The sequence below is a fragment of the Somniosus microcephalus genome, chromosome 7, assembly GCF_052327205.1.
Source record: "Somniosus microcephalus isolate GS21.2 chromosome 7, FLI_Smic_1.0, whole genome shotgun sequence".
NCBI lineage: Eukaryota > Metazoa > Chordata > Chondrichthyes > Squaliformes > Somniosidae > Somniosus > Somniosus microcephalus.
The window spans coordinates 96,805,631-96,830,340 of NC_140993.1; the positions used below are offsets into that span (position 1 = coordinate 96,805,631).

Below are 24,710 nucleotides of genomic sequence, written 5' to 3' on the forward strand. Positions count from 1 at the left end.
CTGGGTTTGGCGGGTATGCACCATATCCACAGTGAGAAATTTAGCCCCAGCATCATCTTTAGCTAATACACCATCTTTTTCATTATACAACTTCACTTGCACTGGGAAGTTTTTATTATTAATGGTGATTACATGATGTTCCTGTTGGACAACTCTTTCTGCAACTGAATAAAAAAATTAATAAGTTTAATATACTTTGGGTCAGTGAACAGAGCACAAGTTTTCACATCTAGTATGAAAATGGAAAATACTTGGGCCTAGAAATTCAGTGGCCTGCGCCACCAGTTTGCGCCCAAAGAGGGCTTTTGCGCCACTGTCCAAACCTACCGCGATATTTAGCGGGGCGCTAATGGCGGCGTTAGCCTGTAGCGCTGCGCCGCCACCGATGACGTCATCGGTGTGCGCAGCGCCCCGCTATCGCCCCGCTGGCCATATTTGGTCGCTGCTGCCTCCTCCGCGCCGGCCGCAAACAGCGACCGGTACACAGGGGCCTACCTGTGCCGGTAGTGGGGCGAGTTAAGGTGGAGGTGCGGCCGGCCGCTTTTTCGGCGGCCGCCTGCCCGCACCTCCGTCCCCGGCCTCCTACACCCCCCCCCCCCGTGGCATTGCCGGCTGTTTCCAGAGAGCCCGGCACTTCTCCTTGGTGCCAGGCTCATTTGCCGGCACTCGCGAGCGGGGATCGCGCTGTTGCAGGCACCTCCCCCTTAAGAGTGAGAGGAAGGCCTGCAGTACCGCAGGCTGCCGTGCCGCAGCGGGTGGCGCTGCGGCACTTTGCACGCCGATATTCAGTTTCAGCGCCCCAAGCGGGGCGCCGAAACCCTTGTTTAGCGGCCGGCTTCCACTTGGGGCGGTGAAACTGAATATCCCGCTGGCGCAAGTGGCTCCGCGCGCAGCGGTAATTCCGGCGCCCAGGCGAGCTGGGCGCCCCTAACTGAATTTCTAGGCCTTGGTACCCATATTTTTGTTTAACCTTGTGTACGTTACATTTTATGCTATTTTTCTCAGTGACTGGAACCAAAGTCAATTGGATTTCTTTGTTTGTTTTAAAAGTCATAGGGCTAAAAATTGAGTAGCGCCCCAACTGAGGTGCTAACTTCACCGGGGCGCTAAAATAAGCGCCCCCGCACCGGAAATTGAGTGGTTGCGCCCCAAGAGGGAAGCGGGGCGTTACTGGAAGCGCCCCGCATCCCTCTTGGGGCGCTGCAAGTGAATATCGTGGCGCTACGTGCCGCGGTATTGCAGGCCTTCCTCCCCTTCTTAAAGGGGAGGGACCTTGTGCAGCGCGACCTGGGGCCCAGCTGGGCCCCCGGGGATCGGGAGTGCAGGCAAAAGAGCCCGGCACCCAGGAGAAGTGCCGGGCTCTTGGAGCGCAGCCGGCACTCCGCGGGGGGGGGGGAGCGGGTTCAGGAGGCCGGGGACGGGAGCGCAGGCAGGTGCTGGCAGGCGGCCAGATGGCAGCCCCGGACCTCGCCTTTAAATTGCACCTCCCCGGCCGCAGGTACGCCACCGTGACCCTGTCGGACATAGCGTCCGGCGGTAAATCAGGGGGCGCTCCCGAAGATCGCGGCCGGGGCGTGAGCGGGGCGCTGCGCACACCAATGACGTCATCGCCAGCGGCGCAGCGCTACCGGTTAGCGCCACCATTAAACTCCCGCTGAATTTGGCGGGCGGCGTGGGCAGTGCCGTGCCCGGGCGCTAGTTGGTTTGCGCCCCACTTAGCGCCCTCTTAAGGTGCTAACAGGTGGCGCAACCAACTGAATTTTTCCCCCATAGTTTTCCAAGGCTATTAGAACAATTTCCCCTTAACATTACCAGACCGCCATTTTGGTATCAGATTTTATTCCAGTTTGCATGAGGCAATGCAACACGAACTTATTTTTCTTTTAAATCGTGATTATGAACTTGCTGGAAACAATGCAGCCCCTTGCTGGAAAATATATGGGGTAAACCTTATCTGTAATTTAAAAAGCCTTATTGGAAAGTTAAAGCATATGTCTCCTTTAAGGAGAATGCATGACCATTAGCACTCCCTTTTTAAACAGAATTACAGTAAAGCATTTCTGTTGATTTTTTTCAAAATATTTTTGCTTAATATGACTGACAATAATACCATGTACACTGGAAGCACCTAAGATTGATCATATTCTTCCCATAATAGATGTTTAATTCAGTTCCCTCAGAATGTAGAACTATGGTGCTATTTTATGGCTCTGGGTACTTGAAAAGGTTTAACTCTAGCATCAATCACAGCAGATATAAAAGTACAACACACCTTAGTTTCGAACACAACTAATAAAGCCTTATTTTTTGATGACAAAGTAAGATTTTAAAATGAAGTTATGTAGCTGAGTGTACAAAAATTAAAATCCTGCATTATTGTTTGAAACACATTGTACGAACTAAACCATACTTCAAGCATATTTTACCTTTGGCATCATCAAAGGTGATAACAGCAGATCCTGGAATTCGAGTTGGATACTGAAAATCGACTATTTCCCCACCACCGTTTCTAGCTCTTTGGAAAACTATGGTAAGCTTATCTTTTATCCTGTGCCCTGGAAACTCAACAGGAATTTTAAGTACGTGCACTCTCTGTTTATCCTTATACAAGCTTGAATTCTGAGTGTCATGTAAACTCAAAGGTTTTGCATCTTCTGATTCAATCCGATCCGAAAAAGACGTAAAATTAGCCACACCTTCAAGAAACAGAGAACATGTCATTCTAAAACCTGCATGTCACAGTATTATGAGATTTGACACAGGTAAATCATATGGAAAATCTGTACACCTCTACATAAATAGTAATTTTTCAAAGATCACCTTTGTTTAAAAGAATATTTTACATCGATGGAAGCACATCAATGCAAAATTGGCAGTACAACTGACAGTCAGATCCCTATCTGACTCCAGTGCACACGACAGGAGACGGCATTATGCAAGTTTTAGTTAGCAGCAGATACAGTATAACTCCAACCTGATACAAAGCCACATTTTAGAATTTCCCAGGACCCTTTGACCACCTGGGCACTTTATAGAATTTTCATCATTAGGAGAAAGGGATATTCCCAGTTGTACTGTCGTAATATTGAAAATGACCAGCCGGGGAGTAGTGCTCTGTGTGTGCATTCAAGTACACTTGCAGTAGAATGCCAACTGTGCACTGCACTTCATGGATACTGGTCTGAGACTAGTAGCTGCAGTATAAAAACAGCTAAATACTTTCTGCTAGTTTTTTCTAAGTAGATTTTCTCACTAATGGGGACTTTCTAAATATTAATTAGCACTCTTAATAATCTATTCTAAAAGACAGCAGTAGAACTACTTCAAATGTTAAAAGATATTCATTCTAGAACAAATATCTTGCAAGGAAATAAGACACTAAGCAAGGTAAGATAAAGACAAGGCAGTTATTCAATTTAAGCACTTCAAATTTCAGGTGTAATGTATAAGTGCTACCTTGTTTTTTTTGGGAAGATGTCACCAAGTTAAACGCATTAAGCACTTTGTCCAAATGCAAGTCTTTAAAGCAATCTAAAGTTTGTTCTATAGAATCCATTTTCTTCTTCACTGCATGATCTATCAAATAAAGGAAACAAGAATACATTTCAACCAACTGATTAAAAATGCAGTAAAGAGTAACTACACAGACATACTGACAATCTCATACTTGAAATTAAATACTTTTTTTTTTTACAGCAGTCTAGTGACACAAAGGCCAGGATTTTACACTTCTGTGCTTGCCAGCCTGTAATTTTTCTCCCATTCACTATAATGCATGGAACATTACAGGCCAGCGAGCACAGAAGCAGAAAACCCTGGCCAATACGCTGGTGCACTGCACTGTGGAGTAGTAAGGTGCAGGTTCACATCCCAGATTCTCAACTTAAAGTGTTCTAAATGTCAACAGGACCATCCAGAGAAGGTGCTGCCACACATGGAGGGGAAAAAATACAACAAAGAGGCACAGTCAAACTCATACCACTTTCCAACATCTCCTACTAACCAGTCAGACTAGAATAGGCAAAAAACAGTCTAGGGAGTAGAAGCCTTTCCAATCTCTTGGTCTAGCAAGCCACAGGAAGAAGTAAAAAAAAACTTGGTTAATAAATTGGGTTAGGAAGGTGTCTTCCGCCCCCATTCCCCAGGTAAATGGTGGTCCTGTAAGCTAGTAGCACAAGAAAATTACCTGTCAAATAAAAAGCAACATACTGGAAACCTGAAGCAAAAACAAAAAGCTGGAAACAGCAGTAGGCCAGTCAGCATCTGTGGAGAGAACAGTCAAAGTTTTGGAATTGTTTTCTTTTTCAGACGTAAGAGATGAACAAGCATATTAATGGCATGAAAAAAGGGGAGGGAGAAACAGAGGAAGTATCAGTAGAATGATGCAACAGATCTTCTCAGTAATGGAAAGAAGCATTAAACAAGTTTCTTTATTTTAAACAAGTTCGACACTAAAGGAAAAAGGACACGTGAATAGCGAAGGGCAGAAAATGCTGGAAATACTCAGCAGATCAAGCAGCATCTGTGGAGAGAGAAATAGCGGTAATGTTGCAGCTCGATGACCTTTCGTCAGAACTGGAAAAGGTTTTAAGCAAGTGCAGGGGCAGGGAAAGGGGGGAGGGGAGGAGGGATAAAAAGGGAAGGTCTGTGATTGGGTGGAAGGCAGGAGAGATTAAATGACAAAAGGGATGATGGTGCAAGGCAAAAGGAGATGGTAATGGCCCAGAAATTCGGGTCGGAGGCTTCCCGCGGGTGCAAGCCTCCGACCTGCACTTACCTAACGCGCCGGCCGTTGAGCTGTGGGCCTGCATGGGATTCCGATCCTGGGCCTGCTCCAACTGTCGGCGCGCAGTGCTTGTGTATCCCAGGGGCGCAGTTAGTTCGATGCGTCCCCTGGGATCACGTGGGCCATGGAAAGCCAATGGTAGCAGGGAATGCCCATTCATAAAATTGACAGGAAAAGCTGTCAAAACTATAAATACTATAAGCCCCAAAACATCACTAAAACTTCAAATATTTTTTTTTTAAAACATCACATTTTAAAAATAACTATAAATTACATAAAATAACTATTTTAAACAATAATTAAAATTTTTAATTTAAATTTACATATTCTAACGGCTAAAAATAAACTTACCTTTCTTTAAAGTATTTAAAAAGAATAAACCTGTGGAAAAAATGTTTTAATTTTAATTAATTCACCATTTACCTTGTTAAAAGCAGGCCTTACATGTGTAACTCCTGGAGACTCACCCTCCCGGAGAAACCTGCAAAAAAAACGTAAGTTTCTTGCGCACGCGCTGCCTCTCCGGCGTACGCGTTCGACCTCTGTTCCCATAAAGGAAGTTCTGGTTTCCCGCGCATGCGCAGTGCATGCACGAAACCGGCACTTCTGTTGGGCCTATGGGTGAGTACCCAGCGCGTACTCACCCGTGGAGACCCGAATTTCTGGGCCAATGTTTTTCCTTGTGCCTCGATCCATCATCCCTTTTTTCTCCATTCATTCATGCAATATGGGCGTCGCAGGCAAGGCCAGCATTTACTGCCCATCCCTAATTGCCCTTGAGAAAGTGGTGGTGAGCCGCCTTCTTGAACCGCTGCAGTCCATGTGGTGAAGGTACTCCCACAGTGCTGTTAGGGAGGGAGTTCCAGGATTTTGACCCAGCGACGATGAAGGAACGGCAATATATTTCCAAGTCAGGATGGTGTGTGACTTGGAGGAGAACTTGGAGGTGGTGGTGTTCCCATGCGTCTACTGCCCTTGTCCTTCTAGGCGATAGAGGTCGTGGGTTTGGGAGGTGCTGCCAAAGAAGCCTTGGCGAGTTGCTGCAGTGCATTTTGTAGATGGTACACACTGCAGCCACGGTGTGCTGGTGGTGGAAGGAGTGAATGGTTAAGGTGATGGATAGGGTGTCAATCAAGAGGGCTGCTTTGTCCTAGGTGGTGTCGAGCTTCTTGAGTGTTGGTGGAGCTGTACTGATCCAGGCAAGTAGAGAGTGTTCCATCACACTCCTTACTTATGCCTTGTAGATGGTGGAAAGGCTTTGGGGAGTTAGGAGGTGAGACAGTCGCCGCAGAATACCTAACCTCTGAACAGCTGTTGTTGCCACAGTATTTATGTGGCTGGTCCAGTTAAGTTTCTGGTCAATGGTGACCCCCTGGATGTTGATGGTGGGGGATTCGGTGATGGTAATGCCATTGAATGTCAAGGGGAGGTGGTTAGACCCTCGCTTGTTGGAGATAGTCATTGCCTGGCACTTCTGTGGCACGGATGTTACCTGCCACTTATCAGCCCAAGCCTGAACGTCGTCTAGGTCTTGTTGCATGCGGGCATGGACTGCTACATTATCTGAGGAGTTGTGAATGGCACTGAACACTGTGCAGTCATCAGCGACCATCCCCATTTCTGACCTTATGTTGGAGGGAAGGTCATTGAGGAAGCAGCTGAAGATAGTTGGGCTTGGGACACTGCCCTGAGGAACTCCTGCAGTGATGTCCTGGGGCTGTGATGATTGACCTTCAATCACCATAACCATCTTCCTTTGTGCTAGGTATGACCCCAGCCAGTGGAGAGTTTTCCCCGATTCCCATTGACTTCAGTTTTACCAGGGCTCCTTGATGCCACACTCGGTCAAATGCTGCCTTGATGTCAAGGGCAGTCACTCTCAACTCACCTCTGGAATTCAGCTCCTTTGTCCATGTTTGGACCAAGGCGGTAATAAGGTCGGGAGCCAAGTTCCCTTGGCGGAACCCAAACTGGGCATCAGTGAGCAGGTTATTGGTGAGTGAATGCCGCTTGACAGCACTGTCGATGACACCTTCCATGACTTTGCTGATGATTGAGAGTAGACTGATGTGACGGTAACTGGCCGGGTTGGAATTGTCCTGCTTTTTGTGGACAGGACATACCTGGGCAGTTTTCCACATTGTCGGATAGATGCCAGTGTTTTGTTGTACTGGAACAGCTTGGTTAGAGCCACGGCTAGTTCTGGAGCACAAGTCTTCAGCACGACAGCCGGGATGTTGTCGGGGCCCATAGCTTTTCCTGTATCCAATGCGCTCAGCCGTTTCTTGATATCACGTGGAGTGAATCGAATTGGCTGAAGACTGGCTTCTATGATGGTGGGGACCTCAGGAGGAGGCCGCGATGGATCATCCACTTGGCACTTCTGGCTGAAGATGGTTGCAAATGCTTCAGCCTTGTCTTTTGTATTCACGTGTTGGGCTCCACCATCATTGAGGATGGGGATATTCATGGAGCCTCCTCCTCCCCCCGTTAGTTGTTTAATGGTCCACCATCATTCACGACTGGATGTGGCAGGACTGCAGAGCTTTGATCTGATCCGTTGATTGTGGGATTGCTTAGCTCTGTCTATAGCATGCTGCTTCTGCTTTTTAGCATGCATGTAGTCCTGTGTTGCAGCTTCCCCAGGTTGGCACCTCATTTTTAGGTACGCCTGGTACTGCTCCTGCCATGCTCTTCTGCACTCTTTATTGAACCAGGATTGGTCTCCTGGCTTGGTGGTAATGGTAGAGTGAGGGATATGCCGGGCCATGTGGTTAGATTGTGGTGGAATACAATTCTGCTGCTGCTGATGGCCCATAGCGTCTCATGGATGCCCAGTTTTGAGCTGCTAGATCTGTTCTGAATCTATCCCATTTAGCACGGTGGTATAACCACACAACACGATGGAGGGTGTCCTCAGTGTGAAGACGGGGCTTCGTCTCCATAATGACTGTGCGGTGGTCACTGCTACCAATACTGTCATGGATAGATGCATCTGCGACAGGTAGATTGGTGAGGACGAGGTCAAGTAGGTTTTTCCCTCGTGTTGGTTCTCTCACCACCTGCCGCAGGCCCAGTCTGGCAGCTATGTCCTTCAGGACTCGGCCAGCTCAGTCAGTAGTGGTGTTACTGAGCCACTCTTGGTGATGGACACTGAAGTCCCCCACCCAGAGTACATTCTGTGCCCTTGCTCCTCTCAGTGCTTCTTCCAAGTGGTGTTCAACATGGAGGAGTACTGATTCATCAGCTGAGGGAGGGCAGTAGGTGGTAATCAGCAGGAGATTTCCTTGCCCATGCTTGAGCTGAAGCCATGAGACTTCATGGGGTCCAGAGTCAATGTTAAGGACTCCCAGAGCCACTCCTTCCCGACTGTATACCACTGTGCTGCCACCCCTGGTGGGACAGGACATACCCAGGGTTGGTGATGGACGAGTTTGGGACATTGGCTGAAAGACATTTTGTGAGTATGACTATGTCAGGCTGTTGCTTGGTGTGGTGGGATTTGAACTCACGTCTCTGGATCATTAGTCCAGGCCTCTGGATTACTAGCCCAGTGACATTACCACTACGCTACCATTCCCCTAATCATTCTTAGTATACTTCTTTGGTTTGTTACAACTGAGTGGCTTGCCAGGCCATGTCAGAGGGCAGTTAAGAGTCAACCAAATTGCTGTGGATCTGGAGTCACGTAAAGGCCAGACCAGGTAAGGACGGCAGATTTCCTTCCCTAAAGGACAACAGTGAACCAGATGGGTTTTTACGACAATCCGGTAGTTTCATTGTCACCATTACTAATACTAGCTTTTTATTCAGATTTATTTAATTAACTGAATTTAAATTCCCCGGCTAACATGGTGGGATTTGAACTCATGGCTGGATTTTCTCAATGCGGAGCTTTTGGAGGCGGGACTCCCACTTGTCGGGTTTTAGACCCGCCTCCATCGACTTGTGGCCAACCCCCACTATTTTCCCTTGATTGACCTTGTTTGGCCAATTAAGGGAGAGCTGGTTACAGGTGACGTCAGCGATTGACGTTTCATCTGTTAAGAGCTTTTGACAGATGAAATGTCAGCGTTTGACGGCTCTGTGAAGCTGTCAAACACTGACAATCTGTACTCTAAGTTGAGCCCTTCCACTCAGGCTCAGTTAGAGATCTCTCTTGAGCAGAAAGCAGAAGGTTGCAGCTTTTGACAGTTCAGCGGCCATTCTGCTTTCTGTGCCGGTGAGATGAGGGACTCCTGAGAACTGAAGGGATGAAACCTGCAGGAAGAAGTAAAGGTAAGTAAAACTTATTAAAACACTTTACACTCACCTCACACACTCACCTCTCCACACTTGCACCCATCACTCACCTGCACACCGGACATCTCGACCCCTCCATCCCCCACAGACCGACGGCCCGCCTCGCTGACCCTGGCAAGTTAATTGGCACTAATCCCCTTCCCGCCTCGAGGAGACGGGACCCGGCGCGGGTCGGGTACCCGCCTCCTGGGAAGATGGCACGGAAGCGGGTTGGGGGCGGATGAGTGCCCGCCCCCAGATTCTGCCATTTTCCTGGCAGTCCCACCTCCCTAGGGCTGGCATAATCGCCCCCATGTCTCCGGATCATTAAAAAAGCAAAATATTGCGGATGCTGGAAATCTGAAATAAAACAAAATATGCTAGAAATAATCAGCATGTCAGGCAGCATCTGTGGCGACAGAAACAGAGTTAACGTTCCAGGTTGATGCCCTTTCATCAGAACTGATGAATGGTCATCGACCTGAAACGTTGTGGTAGATTTTCCCGAACCTGTCGGGAAGAAGGTGGGGCTTCCCCTTTCGGGTTTTTGATCCGCCTACTTCGACGTCCGGCCAATCCGCACGATTTTCCCTTGATTGACCTTGTTGAGCCCGCCCAGCGGGCTCAGCAGGCCAATTAAGGGCCACCCGGCAACAGAGTTCTTGACAGATGAAATATCAGTGTTTCACAGCTGTTTGAAGCTGTGAAACACTGACACTCTGAGTTCTAACATGAGTCCTTCTGCACAGACTCAGTTAGAAATCTCACCGGCACTCAAAGCTGAAGGCTGTCACTTTTGACAGATCGCAGCCATTCAGCTTTCAGTTCCGGCTGAGTGATGCGCTCCCGACGGCTACAGGAAGAAAGGCTGTTAAGGTAAGTACAGGTAAGTAAAAGTTCTTTACACACTTTAGACACACCAAACACACTTACCTTTACACTCATGCACCCATCACTCACCTGAGCGCCGACATCGTGACCCCTCCAACTCCTTCAACCCGACGGCTCTAACCTGGCGTGGTTTGGAGCCGTCGGGAAACCCACACGAAACCCCTCAAAATAGGGATTAGGCTAAAAACTGCCTGTTAAAATTGGCACTAATCCCTTCCCGCCTGGTTTCAGCGGGTCCCAGTGCGGGGCGGGTACCCGCCGCCCCTGAAACTTAATTGGGGCGGGGTTTTGGGAGGGATGGTGTCGGGACCCCCAAATTCGGGATTTCCCCCCCCACACGCCTGAAACCCTGCCTGACGGCTCCACAAAAATCTAGCCCGTTAACTCTGTTTCTTCTCCACGATGTTGCCTGACCTGCTGACTGTTTCCAGCATTTTCTGTTTTTATTTCAGATTTCCAGCATCTGCAGTATTTTCCTTTTGAATAGTTAAGGGAGTGGGAGGGGTAGGGAAAGGGTGATGAAATGAGATAGGGATGGAAAACAGCAAACCTGATGATTAGGTTTGAAATTAAAATGCAAGATGCTAGCAGAGTACAGTGGGTAATACATGAGAAATTGTTTCTCAACCTCGTGTTGAGCTGCATTGAAACAGTGCAAGAGGCTAAAGACAGACAGTCAGGTTAAAATGGGAATGGGAGGGTGGGTGGGGTTCAAGTGGCAAGCCATAGAGAGCTCAGGGCCACACTGGCAAATAGAACAGAGGTGTTCTGCAAAGTGGTCACTTAATGCGCTTTTGTTCCCCTCAATGTAAAGATGAACACAATGCGACAGCAAATATGAAATTACTTTCAAGTTTTGTACCATCAGTGCAAAGTTAGTATTACACAGCAATGTAGTTCACCAAAGGATAATCTGAAAACCTCCATGTCTCTTCCCTGTAATTCTGAAGAGTTGATATTTATTCTTTGTTAACAGGCCAGTGTGTTTCTCTTAGTATTATGTACCTTTTGACTTTGTCCCCATGGGAGGAGAAGCTTCTGCAGGGCTTTGTGAAAATGAGATTCCCAGAGACATCAGCTCTGTTACATAAGATGTCTTCTCAGATTTATTTGAAGTGTACTCTCCAGAATGCAAAGGTGCCCCTTTTGCAACGCAATGGACATCTGAAATACAGAATAATGTATTGCTGCATTTGAGAGAGGAGTTAGAATAGAGTATTTTATATATAACAGATTACCAGTGAGGGATGTAGAACATATAACGATTGTGGGTTCTAAAAAGGAACTGGATAAAGCCCAAGTAGGAAAAGGGATATAAGAATATTAGTTCCAGAATCCTGATAAGGAAATTGATGGGTGGCTTAGAAGGTTAGGCTGGATGGGTCAGTGGTCTTCTCCTGCCCAAAGCATTACTGTTATTATATAATAAAGGACTGCTAACAAAACTTACTGATTGAGCTGGTATTGTGATGCAGCACATTGGGGTATTAATGTATCCATATTACTACCTATTTAACCTGAGCCACACCTCTTTTGAGGTGGAGGTGGGTGCAGAGCAGAGACTAGGCCCTTCCTCACATAACAAATGAGAAAGAACAGAGAAGCATCTAAAGAACATCTGGTTTCAGGAAGGTATTAGGAAAGCATGGTTTCGAGTAACCTGCCCACGAAGAGGTTTGCTTTCCTGAAGGACATCAGTGAACTACTTGGGATTTTACAACAGCTTTAATGATCATTTTTCTTGGTGCCAGCCCATAAATTACCAGATTTATTGCATTCAATTTCACAATTTGCCATGATAGTATATTAAAAATTTTATGCCTGCACGTAGTTCCTGTCTGCATCACTTGGTTTCCTGTAGTCACGTTCTTGTCACACTTTTGAGCCAACTTTTATCATTATAAATTCTTGGGATGGGGGAAAATAGGGATGGTGAAGGGATGTTAAAGAGAGAGGAAAAAGAAAAAGAGAAACAGCAACACAACTGTAACAGAGACAAGGGATAAGAGAGACCATATTCTGACTTACCATTTGCAACTCCACAGGAGATCGACTAACAGTATCTTAAAAATCTTATGTCGGCACACGCTTTCAACTTTTGCCATTACAGGTAGACTACCCTTTATCCGGACTTCCGAAAACCGAAACCCTCTAAAAACCGAAGGTTTTTTCGTTCAGCGTAAGTCGTGCGTACGACTTACGCTGAACGAAAAAACCTTCGGTTTTTAGAGGGTTCTGGTTGCGGAAGTTCGGATAAAGGGTAAGTCGTGCGCACGACCCCCCGCCAGCCCCGACAACCGCCGACCCCGCCAGCCCCGACAACCGCCGACCCCGCCAGCCCCGACAACCGCCGACCCCGCCAGCCCCGACAACCGCTGAACCCCCCGCGGACCCCGCCGGCCCCGACAACCGCCGACCCCCCCGCGGACCCCGCCAGCCCCGACAACCGCCGACCCCGCCAGCCGCCGACCCCCCCGCGGACCCGCCGGCCCCGACAACCGCCGACCCCGCCAGCCCCGACAACCGCCGACCCCCCCGCGGACCCCGCCAGCCCCGACAACCGCCGACCCCGCCAGCCCCGCCAACCGCCGACCCCCCCAACCCCCCCCCCGCGTACCCCGCCGGCCCCGACCCCCGCCGACCCCGACTGACTTACGCTGAGCGTCAGCGTAAGTCGTGCGCACGACCCCCCGCCGACCCCCGCCGACCCACCTTCCGAAATCCGAAATTCTCCTTTATCTGAAACTCGGCTGGTCCCGAGGTTTTCGGATAAAGGATAGTCTACCTGTATAAACGACTCTGTATATTTTTATAATGGAAACTGCCTATATAAAACTTCTCCTCCCCAATTTGAAGTGCTGCAGTGCCACCACTAGCAGGAGGGTATATTTACAGCATGACAAGTTGACATGGCAGTTTCCATTTTAAATTTCTATGTCCACATTTATAAAGGAAAATTTAAAAACAAGGACAGAATGTATGGCTCTAAAATGAGGACTGAATTCAGTCTGTGCACCCTGATCCAATTATTTCCTGCCCTCCAACCATATTTCACCTGAAGACTACACTTGGTCTCGACTCCTCTTGTGCAACACCATGGGACTATTATCAGACTAAATTTTCCTTGCAATGGAAGAATTTTTTAAAAATGTACCAGTTTCCAAACTTCAAACAAGTTGCACCGTCTACAAATTAAAACGACATCAACTTGTTGTTTCAAGATATTTTGACCATTTACTCATGGAAAGGATTAGGAAAAGAGTTACATTTAAGGGTTGTGTTTTAAAGCACAGAGATGAAAGGTGGCTAAATGGTAATTTTCCCAAAGACCGTTGGCAATGAGCAATTTATTAGCCTGTTTCGTTAATTGATAAATATCTCATGCATTCTGTGGAGAGGTCCCTGATCCTGGGTGTTCGGCAGGGGTTAGCTTACATAGGCCCCTCTCCTCCACTTGTGAACACAGGGTGTTAAATAGAGCAGAGACACATGTAAGCAGTCACCAGGCTCAAGGGAGAATGCAGCAGGGTAGTTAGGAGTTATTTTGTCTAAGTCAAGCAAAATGATCCACGGATGTGGGAAAACGTAGCGTGTTCATTATTTTCACATTGTTACTCAAAGCCAAGTTGTACTGTGAATTAAGTGAGTCTGATCATAACAATTGCTGGATTATAAAACAATAATACATACCAGATTTTCCCTTGAGAGCTTCATGTAAAGATCTGGAAGGTAACAGACTAGAACTACATAAGAAATAAAACAAAACATTTAGTGCTACTACTTCAAACCCATTATGCAACTACACCAACATTTTTAACAAACTATGAACAAAAATGAATAAAACCATCTGTATATCTTTTAACCTGTTGATTTTAATAATAGTTTTAAAACATTTTAAATTCATTTTTGTTTCATGAAATTGTCAGTCATGTAAGAGACACTTATAAAGAAAGCATCAATAGACTTACTTACTAATGTTCCCAGTTATTTTTTGTTGCAGAACTGTTGGAAAGGGTTTTCAAATGTCATCTGAATTTTTGTATTGTAGAAGGAAACTTTAAAACCCCAATACATCTTAGACACAAAACCAACTTTCTACAGAATACAAAAGCAAAATACTGCAGATGCTGGAAATCTGAAATAAAAACAGAAAATGCTGGAAATACTCAGCAGGTCAGGCAGCATCTGTGGAGAGAGAGGAACAGAGTCAATGTTTCAGGTCAATGACCTTTCAATCGACCCGAAACGTTGGCCTGGATATTGACGGGGCGAGGGGCGGAGTTTCGGATGGGAAACCTGGAAGTCTGGGTTACCCCGCATGCTCTGAAGTTTTAACTCCACAGCGTGCGTCTTTTGTCACTGACAGGTTCCCCACCCAGAAGTCAGCCTGATTGACAGGCTTAGCTTCTAGTCGTGCGGGGAGGTCACTGGAGCAGGCCTCAGGATCAGGTAGGTCCGATCCACAACCCCGGGGGTGGGGGAGGTATCCAATCCCAGGGTAGGTCCGATTCCCAACCTCGGTGGGGGGAGGGGGAAGTCGGGGGGTTGTCTCGTCCAATCTCCGACCCTGGGAGTCTTTTTATTGGGCGGGGGGGGGGGGGTGGGTAGGTAGGATGCACTCCTGTTCCTCCTGACCTACAAGCAGTGGTGTAAAGGCCTTTACCTTCTCCCCGAAGCTGTCCTCACCTCCCTTCAGCCGCTGGGTTTCCTGAGGCTTGGGATACCCGGCTGGCCAGTTGAACCTGTAAAACAGGTTAAATCAGAGACTGCCAGCCTTATTAAAATATTTAAATTCCCAACCCACCTCCTGGGAGCAGGTTGGCTGCCTGCCTCTTGTCCCAGCTCCGTTAAACCCAGAAGTGGGCAGGTTGGTGGCGGATTGAGATTTTAAAAATTTTAACTTTTGACCCGACCCCAACGCACCCGTTTTTGGGTGTTACAATCCAGCCCGTTAACTCTGTTTCTCTCTCCACAGATGCTGCCTGACCTGTTGAGTATTTCCAGCATTTTCTGTTTTTATTTCTACAGAATACGCAATATGAATCATCCGAGTTTGCACAATACAATAAATGACAGCAGATATCCCAATGTACTTATGCTTCTTTTCTAATGCAGTTTCAATGACATATAGGCCTAGAAATTGGGTATAGCCTCACTTGAGGCGTTAGAACTGGCGAAGCGCTAAGTTTATAGCCAGACGAAAGTTATCGCTGCCTGGCGAGATATTGGGTTGCATCGCCCCCAAAGGGTCTTGAGGCGCTAATTCAGCCGTTGCACGGTGCTCTTAAGGCGCAAAAGTTCAGGCGCTACTCAATATCGACACGGACGGGCGCAGTGCAGGTGATCTCAATTACGGGAAACCACGAGACCTCCAGGCGCCGGCCGGCTCTTAAAGGGGTGGGTCAGTCAGCCTGAGCTTCAACACCCAACGCCCTGTAGGCCTCAGATTCGGCGCTTGCCCTTGTCTGGCGGTACAAAGTTGTTCATCATGGAGAAGGTTAGACAGAGAGCAGAGCGCTTCAGCACTGAGGCTCTGGACCACTTGGTGGCTGCAGTTGAGCGCTGTCGAGAGGTCCTGCATCCGGATAATGGCAAGAGGCCGAATCAGAAGGCTTACCGACGATCTTGGAGGGAGGTTGCTGTGAGGGTCAACTCCAGCAGCATGGTGACCAGGACCCCTGTTCAGTGCAGGAAGAAATTCAACGACCTCACACGGATCGTTAGGGTGAGTGATGGTTTAGCAATCTTCTGATTCCCTCCATCTGCAGCTGACTTCGGGCACCCTGCTGCAATGATGCCCCAATGGCCATCTGTCAGCATGCAGCCATGGCCCTTTCTGGGCACACACATGGACAGATGTCTCAAGGCCTCATGTAAGGGCTCTTGCACCATGGGGGGCATGCGATGATCTCTCAAGGCCTCATGTAAGGGCTCTTGCACCATGGGGGGCATGCGATGATCTCTCAAGGCCTCATGTAAGGGCTCTTGCACCATGGGGGGCATGCGATGATCTCTCAAGGCCTCATGTAAGGGCTCTTGCGCCATGGGGGGCATGCGATGATCTCTCAAGGCCTCATGTTACAGAACTTCCCCTTCTTTCCTCTGCAGTCCAAACTGGCGATGATCCGGAAGGAGCAGCGTCGAACCGGTGGCGGACCTCCACAAGTGGTCACTCTCACGGATCTGGAGGAGAGAGTGCACCAGATTCTTGGAGGACGTCTGTCTGGTCCTGTCACCACAGCATCTGCTGACCCCATTACCGACAGTGAGGGTAAGACTCTCACCTTTTTCACCTGTTGCCTTCCACTTGGTCCCCCCGCCAGCATGCATCCTCAGTGTGCAGCCATGTCAGAGCCTTGCCGCAATCTGGCATGCCTTTCAGCAAAGCTGTCCTTTTGCTAAAGCCACTCTTCCACCTCCCACTTTCAGATGAAGCAGCACCAACTCGGGCTCAACGCGCTGAAGCTGCCAGTGCCAGTGCCACCGGAGGCGGGGACCAGGAGGAATCTGGACCAGCCGTTGCAGAATCCGGGGAGCTGACACATCTACAGACTGGGGATAGTAGTCCCCTGGAGGGGAGGGGGGCGGGGGGCTCTGAGGATGAACCAGTTGCCAGACCAAGCGGCATGCAGCAACGCACGGGGGATAGGCAAGTTCGGCCACCGTCTCCCCGGAGGGCAAGGCAGGTCGTGATGACTGCTGCACAGAGTGCAGATGAGGTCCGTCGCCTGGCTGAGATGAGCAAACAGGCCCGGGTCAGACACACGGAGCTGATGGCTGCAGTGGAGAAGATGCCTGAGTCAATAGATTCATTGGCTAAGAGTATGTTGGACTTCGGGGCAACAATGGAGAGGACTCTCCAGGGCTTTGGGGCAACAATGGACAGGACTCTGCAGGTGTTCGGGGCAACAGTGGACAGGTCTATCTAGGGCTTCGGGGCAACAATGGACAGGACTATCCAGGGCTTCGGCCCAACAATGGAGAGGACTGTCCACGGCTTTGAGTCGGCTATGGAAAGGACTGTTCAGAGCTTCGGACAATCCCTGGAAAGGTCTGTGCAGGGCTTGTCCGAGGCAGTGGAGCGGTCGGCACCTGGCTTGTCCGAAGCAATGGGAAGAACTGTCCAGGCCTTCGCCGAAGCACTGGCACCCTGGCACACAGGTCCTCACTGTTGCCACGCAGTCACTTGCTGGGCTCCTCCACAGCCAGATTGACACAACGCGATCTCTCACTGTAGCCACCCTCTCTGCATCAGTTAGGATCACCCCGGGCCTTTCCAGTCCCATACAAGGCCAGCAATCAGTGGAGCATGCGATTGTGGCGGTAGAGCCGACCCGCTCCCCTCAGATAGCCAGTGTGTCGTCCGACCATGGTGCAGGTGTCCTCTCTCGGCAGGAGACCACTGCACATGCCAGCGCTGGGACGCCTGCATTGCAGCTGCCACCACCTGCAGGCCACACTGCTTCCAGCCATGGTCCCATCAAGCATCCTGCGTCCGCACCCTCCAAGCCCAGAGGTCGGCCAGGCTGTCCCTCAGGGGCTTCTGCGCTTCCATACAGTCAGCACGCGTCCCCCAGCCTTGAGGCCGCCACTGGGGTCCAATTACGTCGGAGCAGCAGGGAGGGAAGGGGCCCGGCGCGAAAGAGAAGTCGTTCTCCCTCAAGGGGCCAGTTGTAGAGTGAGGTGCTGAGACATTTGTTTGTCCAAATGCAAGGACATCCTCACCTGTTGTTATATTTGCAGAAGGTTTGTTGAGTTTTGCGGCTTTGCCGAACAGTTCACAGTTATTTTGAAAGTTATGGTTTCTGTTGACATTACGTTGTTTAGCTGTAATGAAAGACTTTTGTGCCAATAAACAGAAGTTTCAATGTGGCATGGTGCATGTGACTAGTTTCAGTGACGCTGGCATTCAGAGGCCCTCAAACATCCAAAGTGCGCATGAGTTAAGACTCTCACCATTCTGCCACAGGGGTCTCGACACGAGTGCAGATGAGCCTCTGGCGTATGGCCCTTCCACTTTCAGCAGCCCTTCCATCTTTCTCCTCCTCTTCCTCCTCCTCCGCCTCCTCTTCCTCCTCCTCCTCCTCCGCCTGCTCTTCCTCCTCCTCCTCCTCCTCCGCCTGCTCTTCCTCCTCCTCCGCCTGCTCTTCCTCCTCCTCCTCCTCCGCCTGCTCTTCCTCCTCCTCCTCCTCATCCTCATACTCCTCCTCCTCCGCCTGTTCTGCTGGTCGTTGAGGGACAGCTGGAATTGGCTGTGTGCGTCGAATCGCCAAGTTGTGGAGCATGCAGCAGATGACGACGATGTGTCCCACTTGCTGCGGCGAGTACTGCAGGGATCCCCCTGAATCTTCCAGACATTGGAGATGCTTTTTGACAACACCAATAGTGTGCTGTTTACTGTGCCTGGTCGCCTGATGGCCGCTGCTGATCAGCTCTTCTGCTGGGGTGTCGGCCACACGGAGTGTTGTCATCAGCCATGGCCAGAGAGGATAGCCCTTGTCCCCAGTAAGCCAGCCTCGTCTTCGAGGCAGCCCCTCAAAAAGGTTACAAACTGAGGTCAGCCGCAGGATAAAGGCATCGTAGCTGCACCCTGGGAAATGCGCGGTGACTGCCATGATGATTTGGCGGTGGTCACAGACCAGCTGCATGTTGAGGGAGTGCAACCCCTTGCGGTTGCGGAAGTCCTAAGGATGATGGCATGGCGCCCTCAAAGCCAAGTGTGTGCTGTCACTCGCCCCCTGCACCATGGGGAAGTCCACAATAGAAGTGACACCCTGCGCGCCCTCCGCCTGCTTGTGCAGGGTCCGAGGGAAGGTAATGAATTAACGCCTTCGCCTATAAAGGGCTTCTGTAACTTGCTGGATGCAACAGTGGACTGCAACCTGAGCGACAGTCGCAATGTCCCCAATGGCTGACTGAAAGGATCCGTTGGCATAAAAATGGAGGCCATCAGTCAGTGTAGCCATCACGGACAGAGAGGTTCTGCAGCGTTCACGCGGCTGCAGATCATGACCAAACAGGTGGCACAGATCAGTTACAATGTCCCTCCAGAATCGGAGCCTTCCCAAACACTGCTCCTCCGACATGTCAAGGCTTGTCACCTGCTGCCTAAAGACCCTCGCAGCTTCCCGTCGGATTGGCCAACCTCCATTGGCCCTCCTCCTTCTGGCCAATCCCGGCCCTCTCTCCCACCTTCTCTCTGCCCCTTCACAGTGTTGGGCAATGAGGCCGTCGCCCTCCAAACAAGCTCTCATTCCGATGCCAGTTGGTCAAAAGGCTTTTAGGTGTAGTGCTGCAAGTGCTTCGGACAGGTTTGAAGGACCCAAGTACTGTAAAGCAACATTCCCAGAACACCGCTCCACATTAGCTCGCCAACTCTCTCTGGCAACCATCGCAATGAGCAGGCCAAGTGGCAGAAGAATCTGCACTAAAGCTGTCCCCTTTAAATAGCGCCCCCCTACTCCGAGAAGGGCCTGTTAGCCCTCCCTCGAACTGTCACTAATAGCGCTGGGCGCTAAGGCTCCGGGCGCCACCCAATATGCGCTCAGGCGCTCCTAGAAGGCGTTGCACACTGAAATGACGTCATGAACTGCTTGCGCTCGCGCGCAAACACTTAGCGCAGGCGCTAAATGTATAGTCAATATCTGAGTTGTCGCTATCTTCATAGCGCCCGCCCCAACATAGGGCATCGCGCCAATTCTAGGTCTCTTTAGGCGCTCAGCGCCGGCGCTACCAACCCAATTTCTAGGCCATAGTCTGTTCCTTTTAACTCAATTTCCCTTGAAGGAAAAAATCAAATTATCGAATAATTTGAATGAAGCAACTTAAATGAAACAACACAGGGCAGTTTATGCACAATCTTAATTTGAATTAACAGGCAACAGGCAATTTCTTAGTATTGTGTATTACCTAGGAGAAATTCTTGCAGGAGACACAGAGTAACCACTGCCTTGATGTTGGTAACTAAAGGCTGTAAAGGTTAAATGCAAATACAATTAACATATTTAAACATACAATGATCTTAACAAATCTGTGCAGTTAAAAAGTTACAATATATATTTTTACATATAAAAAGATATAAGTAGGCATCCTTGATGGCTAATGGGTAAATACCCTGTATGGTTTAATACCTCGCCCCTCCCTATCTCTGTAAACTCCTCCAGCCCCACAACCCGCCGAGATATCTGCGCTCCTCTAATTCTGGTGTCTTGCGTATCCACGGTTTTAATCGCTCCACCATTGGCGGCTGTGCGTTCAGCTGTCAAGGCCCTAAGCTCTGGAAATCCCTCGCTAAACCTCTCTGCCTTTCTTTCCTCCTTTAAGATGCTCCTTAAAACCTACCTCTTTAACCATGCTTTTGGTCATCTGCCCTAATATCTCCTTATGTGGCTCGGTGTCAAATTTTGTCTGATAGCGCTCCTGTAAAGCACCTTGGGACATTTTACTACATTAATGGTGCTATATAAATTCAAGTTGTTGTTGTTTTTGTTGTTGTTGGAGCCTAAGAAATAACTGAGTAGAGTGAGGATTGATGTACATCTTGCTTCACTCAGCTCACCTTGTGCCACTTTGGTTCAGCTGATAGCACTTTGGGTCAGTATTACTTCTTATGTTCTTATGACACTTCAGTGCAAGAGCAGGAGTAGGCCATACGGCCCCTCGAGCCTGCTCCACCATTCAATAAGATCATGGCTGATCATCGACCTCAACTCCACTTTCCCACCCCATCTCCGTATCCCTTGATTCCCCTAGAGTCCAAAACTCTATCTATCTCAGCCTTGAATATACTCAAAGTCTCAGCATTCACAGCCCTCTGGGGCAGAGAATTCCAAGATTCACAACCCTCTGAGTGAAGAAATTCCTCCTCATCTCAGTCTTAAATGGCCTACCCCTTATCCTGAGACTATGCTCCCTAGTTCTAGACACTCCAGCCAGGGGAAACAACCTCTCGGCATCTACCGTGTCAATCCCCTTCAGAATCTTGTATGTTTCAATGGGATCACCTCTCATTCTTCTAAACTTCAGAGAGTATAGGCCCATTCTACACAATCTCTCATCACAGGACAGCCCTCTCATCCCAGGAATCAATCTAGTGAAAATTTGTTGCACCGCCTCCAAGGCAAGTATATCCTCCCCCCCAGCCCATGAACTCTAATCTTGTGTGTAATAACCTTTTATGTGGCACCTTATCAAATGCCTTTTGGAAATCCAAATATACTCCATCCACTGGTTCCCCTTTATCTACCCTGCTAGTTACATCCTCAAAAAACTCTAATAAATTTGTCAAACTCGATTTCCCTTTCATAAAACCATGTTGACTCTGCCTAATCATGTTACTTGATGCCACTTCCTTAACAATGGATTCCAGCATTTTCCCGACGACTGATGTCAGGCTAACTGGCCTGTAGTTCCCCATTTTTTCTCTCCATCCGTTCTTGAATAGCAGTGTTACATTTGTGACCTTCCAATCTGCTGGGACCATTCCAAAATCTAGGGAATTTTGGAAGATCAAAACCAATGCATCCACTATCTCTTCAGTCACCTCTTTTAGAACCCTAGGATGTAGGCCGTCAGGTCCAGGGGGTTTGTCGGCTTTTAGTCCCATTAGCTTCTCTAGTACTTTTTCCTCTACTTATATTAATTACGTTAAGTTCCTCACTCTCATTAGACATTTAGTTCCCCACCATTTTTGGTATGCTTTTTGTGTCTTCTACTGTGAAGACAGATACAAAATATTTGTTTAACGTTTCTGCCGTTTCCTTATTCCCCATAATAATTTCTCCTGTCTCAGCCTCTAAGGGACCAACATTTACTTTCACTACTCTTTTCCTTTATACATACTTGTAGAAACTCTTACAATCTGCTTTTATATTTCTTGCTAGTTTTCTCTCATTCTATTTTTTCCCTTTTTATCAATTTTTTGGTCAACCTTTGCTGGTTTCTGAAACTCTCCCAATCCTCAGGCTTACTATTATTCTTTGCAACATTATAAGCTTCTTCTTTAAATCTAATGCCATCCTTAACTTATTTAGTTAGCCACAGTTCGATCACTTTTCCTGTGGAGTTTTTGTTTCTCAATGGAATGTATTTTTGTTGAGAATTATGAAATATTTCTTTAAATGCTAGCCACTGTTTATATATCGCCATACCTTTTAATCTATTTTTCCAATCTACCTTAGCCAATTCGCCCCTCATACCTATGAAATTGGCTTTATTTAGGTTTAAGACTCTAGTTTCGGACTTAGGCAAGTCACGCTCAAAATTAATGTGACATTCTATCATATTATGATCACTCTGCCCCAGAGGATCCTTTACTATGAGATTGCTAATTAACCCTGTCTCATTACAAAATACAATATCTAAAATAGCCTGTTCTCTGGTTGATTCCATGGCAGATTGTTCTAGGAAACTGTCCTGAATGCATCCCCTTTGCCAATTTGATTTATCCAGTCTATATGAAGATTAAAGTCCCCCAAGATTATTGCATTACCTTTGTTGCAAGCTCCTACTATTCCTTGATTAATATTCTGTCCAACGGTATAGCTACTGTTAGGGGGCCTATATACTACTCCTACCAGTGTTTTCTGCCCTTTGTTATTCCTTATCTCCACCCATACTGATTCTACTTCCTGATCTTCTGAGCCGAGATCCTTCTCGCTACTGTCTTTATGTCATCCTTTATTATCAGGGCTACTCCCCCTCCTTTTCCATTCTGCCTGTCTTTTCGAAACGTCAAGGACCCTGGAACATTTAGTTCCCAATCTTGGCCATCTTGCAACCATGTCTCTGTAATGGCTATTAGATCAAACCCATTTATCTCTATTTGTGCCACTAGTTCGTCTATCTTGTTACGAATGCTACGTGCATTCAGATAAAGAGCCTTTAATTTAAATTTTTTACCATTATTCCCTGCTTTGACCTTATTCTCTGCTGCACTGCTACCATTAAACTCTCTGACCCTTCCTGTCACACTCTGCTTATTTTTTACCCAAATTGTTACACTGCTCTATTGCCTTGACCTTTCTCCTTAGATTTGTAAATTTCCCCTCACCTGACCCTTCCCCCACCTTTTTTAGTGTCAGCTTACCTTATGTGCTCAAGTGGGTTCAAGTCCCTTTCTAAGATTTGTACACATAAGGAAGGCTGACAATTCAATGCAATATTGAGGGAGTGCTGCACGGTCAGAGATAGCATGCTTCAGATGAGATGTTAAAATGAGGCCCGAATGCTCTTTCTGGTAAACATTACAAAGATCACATGGCGCTATTTGAAGTGCAAGGAGTTCTGGCAATGTCCTGGTCAATTTTCCTCCCTCAAGCAACACCAGATTAACTGGTCATTCATTTCATTGCTATTTGTGGGACATTGTTGTGCACAAAATGGTAGCTGCATTCACCTATTAAATGTGACTGAACTTTAAAGCAATTCTTTGTAAGTGAACCACTTTGGGGTATGTCTGAAATATTAAAGCAATTTAGGGTGATCAGCTAAAGAAAATATAAAGTTGGCTGAAGCTCTACTGAGATAGAAAGATTTTGCACGCTCCAATAAAAGCTACCTTTCCTTTATGTACTAACTTGCCTACAAGGTATTTTCAGGTGTTAATATGATAAAATTATTGAAAAACACATTTACTATTTAAAAATGACTCAGTATGCAGTTATCTTAACCTGTTTACTTACGCCATTCAGTTGAAAAGGCAGGCAGGACACAACCAGAATTCAGAGGCTGAGGAACGTTTTGGAGACTCTGACAACTATTTCCAATGGAAGGTACAATGGTACAACTGAAAAGCAACATACCTCATCAGATTTTATCTTTTAGAGATGATGTACTGTACTGCAAAGACTTGTATTGTCAGCCAGTGGTAAAGGTGGAAAATTCCATTCCCACTCAATTCTTTAATTTCACCCTATTGACAATATTTTAAAAATACTATTCTATTGATGGCTGCTTAATACTCAAAGTTAAATTGAGACAACTTATTTTCTCTGCTGAAGTGCAGAGCATGCAAAATTCACTTAAGAAAATAATAACCTACTGTCCACACTCGGCTCTTTGTTTGGCCCCAGTAAGAGCTGTGAAAGTTAAAACAGGAGTTCTGATCCATTGTGGACAGGCCTCCAGCTTTCGCCAATGCAAGCTATCTATTTCGATCAGTACAAAACTAAGCAGGAGAGGGGGGTTGACTCAGGGATGTCACAGAGCAGTAGACAAATGTCCAGGACCATCAGATAGGAGGCTGGGTGGAGAAGCAGTAGGGAAGGTGGAGACCTAGGAGAAGTCCTCCCGGTGAGGCTGGTGACAATGAGGTTGAAAACACATTGGGCCGGATTTTCTGATCGGAGGCTTCCTGCGTGCGGATGCCTCCGATCGGGAAAAATCTACACACTTACCTGCTGGCTCCGTAGGTCCCGAGACTTCCGATCCTGGGCCTCTCCTGGTCCGTGCACGCAGAGGTCCAGGTATCCCAGGGGCGCAGGCGGTTTGCAAGCGTCCCTGGGATCACGTGGGCCATGGGGAACCAATCAACGAAGGGAATCCCCATTCATACTTTTGACAGGTCTCTCCACATAGATCTGTCAAAAGTATGAATGGGGATCACATTTAAAAACAGAGTTAAACATTAAATAATTTTTTTTAAATCATGTATTTAAAATTAGTTAAAATTACATTAAATTCAATATTTTAAACAAAAATTTAATTTTTTGAAAAAAATAATTAAAGTTTTTTATGGAGCTAAAAATAAACG

General features: G+C 47.6%; 1 protein-coding gene across 3 annotated transcripts in view; it reads right to left on the reverse strand.

The window, feature by feature from the left end:
- Nucleotides 1–24,710, reverse strand: part of LOC147114809 (uncharacterized) — a 158,476-nt gene that overhangs the window by 33,987 nt on the left and 99,779 nt on the right. For all 3 annotated transcript variants that reach the window (XM_085992769.1, XM_085992767.1, XM_085992768.1), the window contains exons 7-13: nucleotides 23,641–23,744; nucleotides 19,868–19,928; nucleotides 13,649–13,701; nucleotides 10,964–11,122; nucleotides 3,457–3,576; nucleotides 2,427–2,696; nucleotides 1–164 (exon numbers count right to left, since the gene is read on the reverse strand). In XM_085992769.1, coding sequence (XP_085848895.1) covers nucleotides 1–164; nucleotides 2,427–2,696; nucleotides 3,457–3,576; nucleotides 10,964–11,122; nucleotides 13,649–13,701; nucleotides 19,868–19,928; nucleotides 23,641–23,744 — 931 coding nt within the window. The remainder of the gene's footprint in view (nucleotides 165–2,426; nucleotides 2,697–3,456; nucleotides 3,577–10,963; nucleotides 11,123–13,648; nucleotides 13,702–19,867; nucleotides 19,929–23,640; nucleotides 23,745–24,710) is intronic.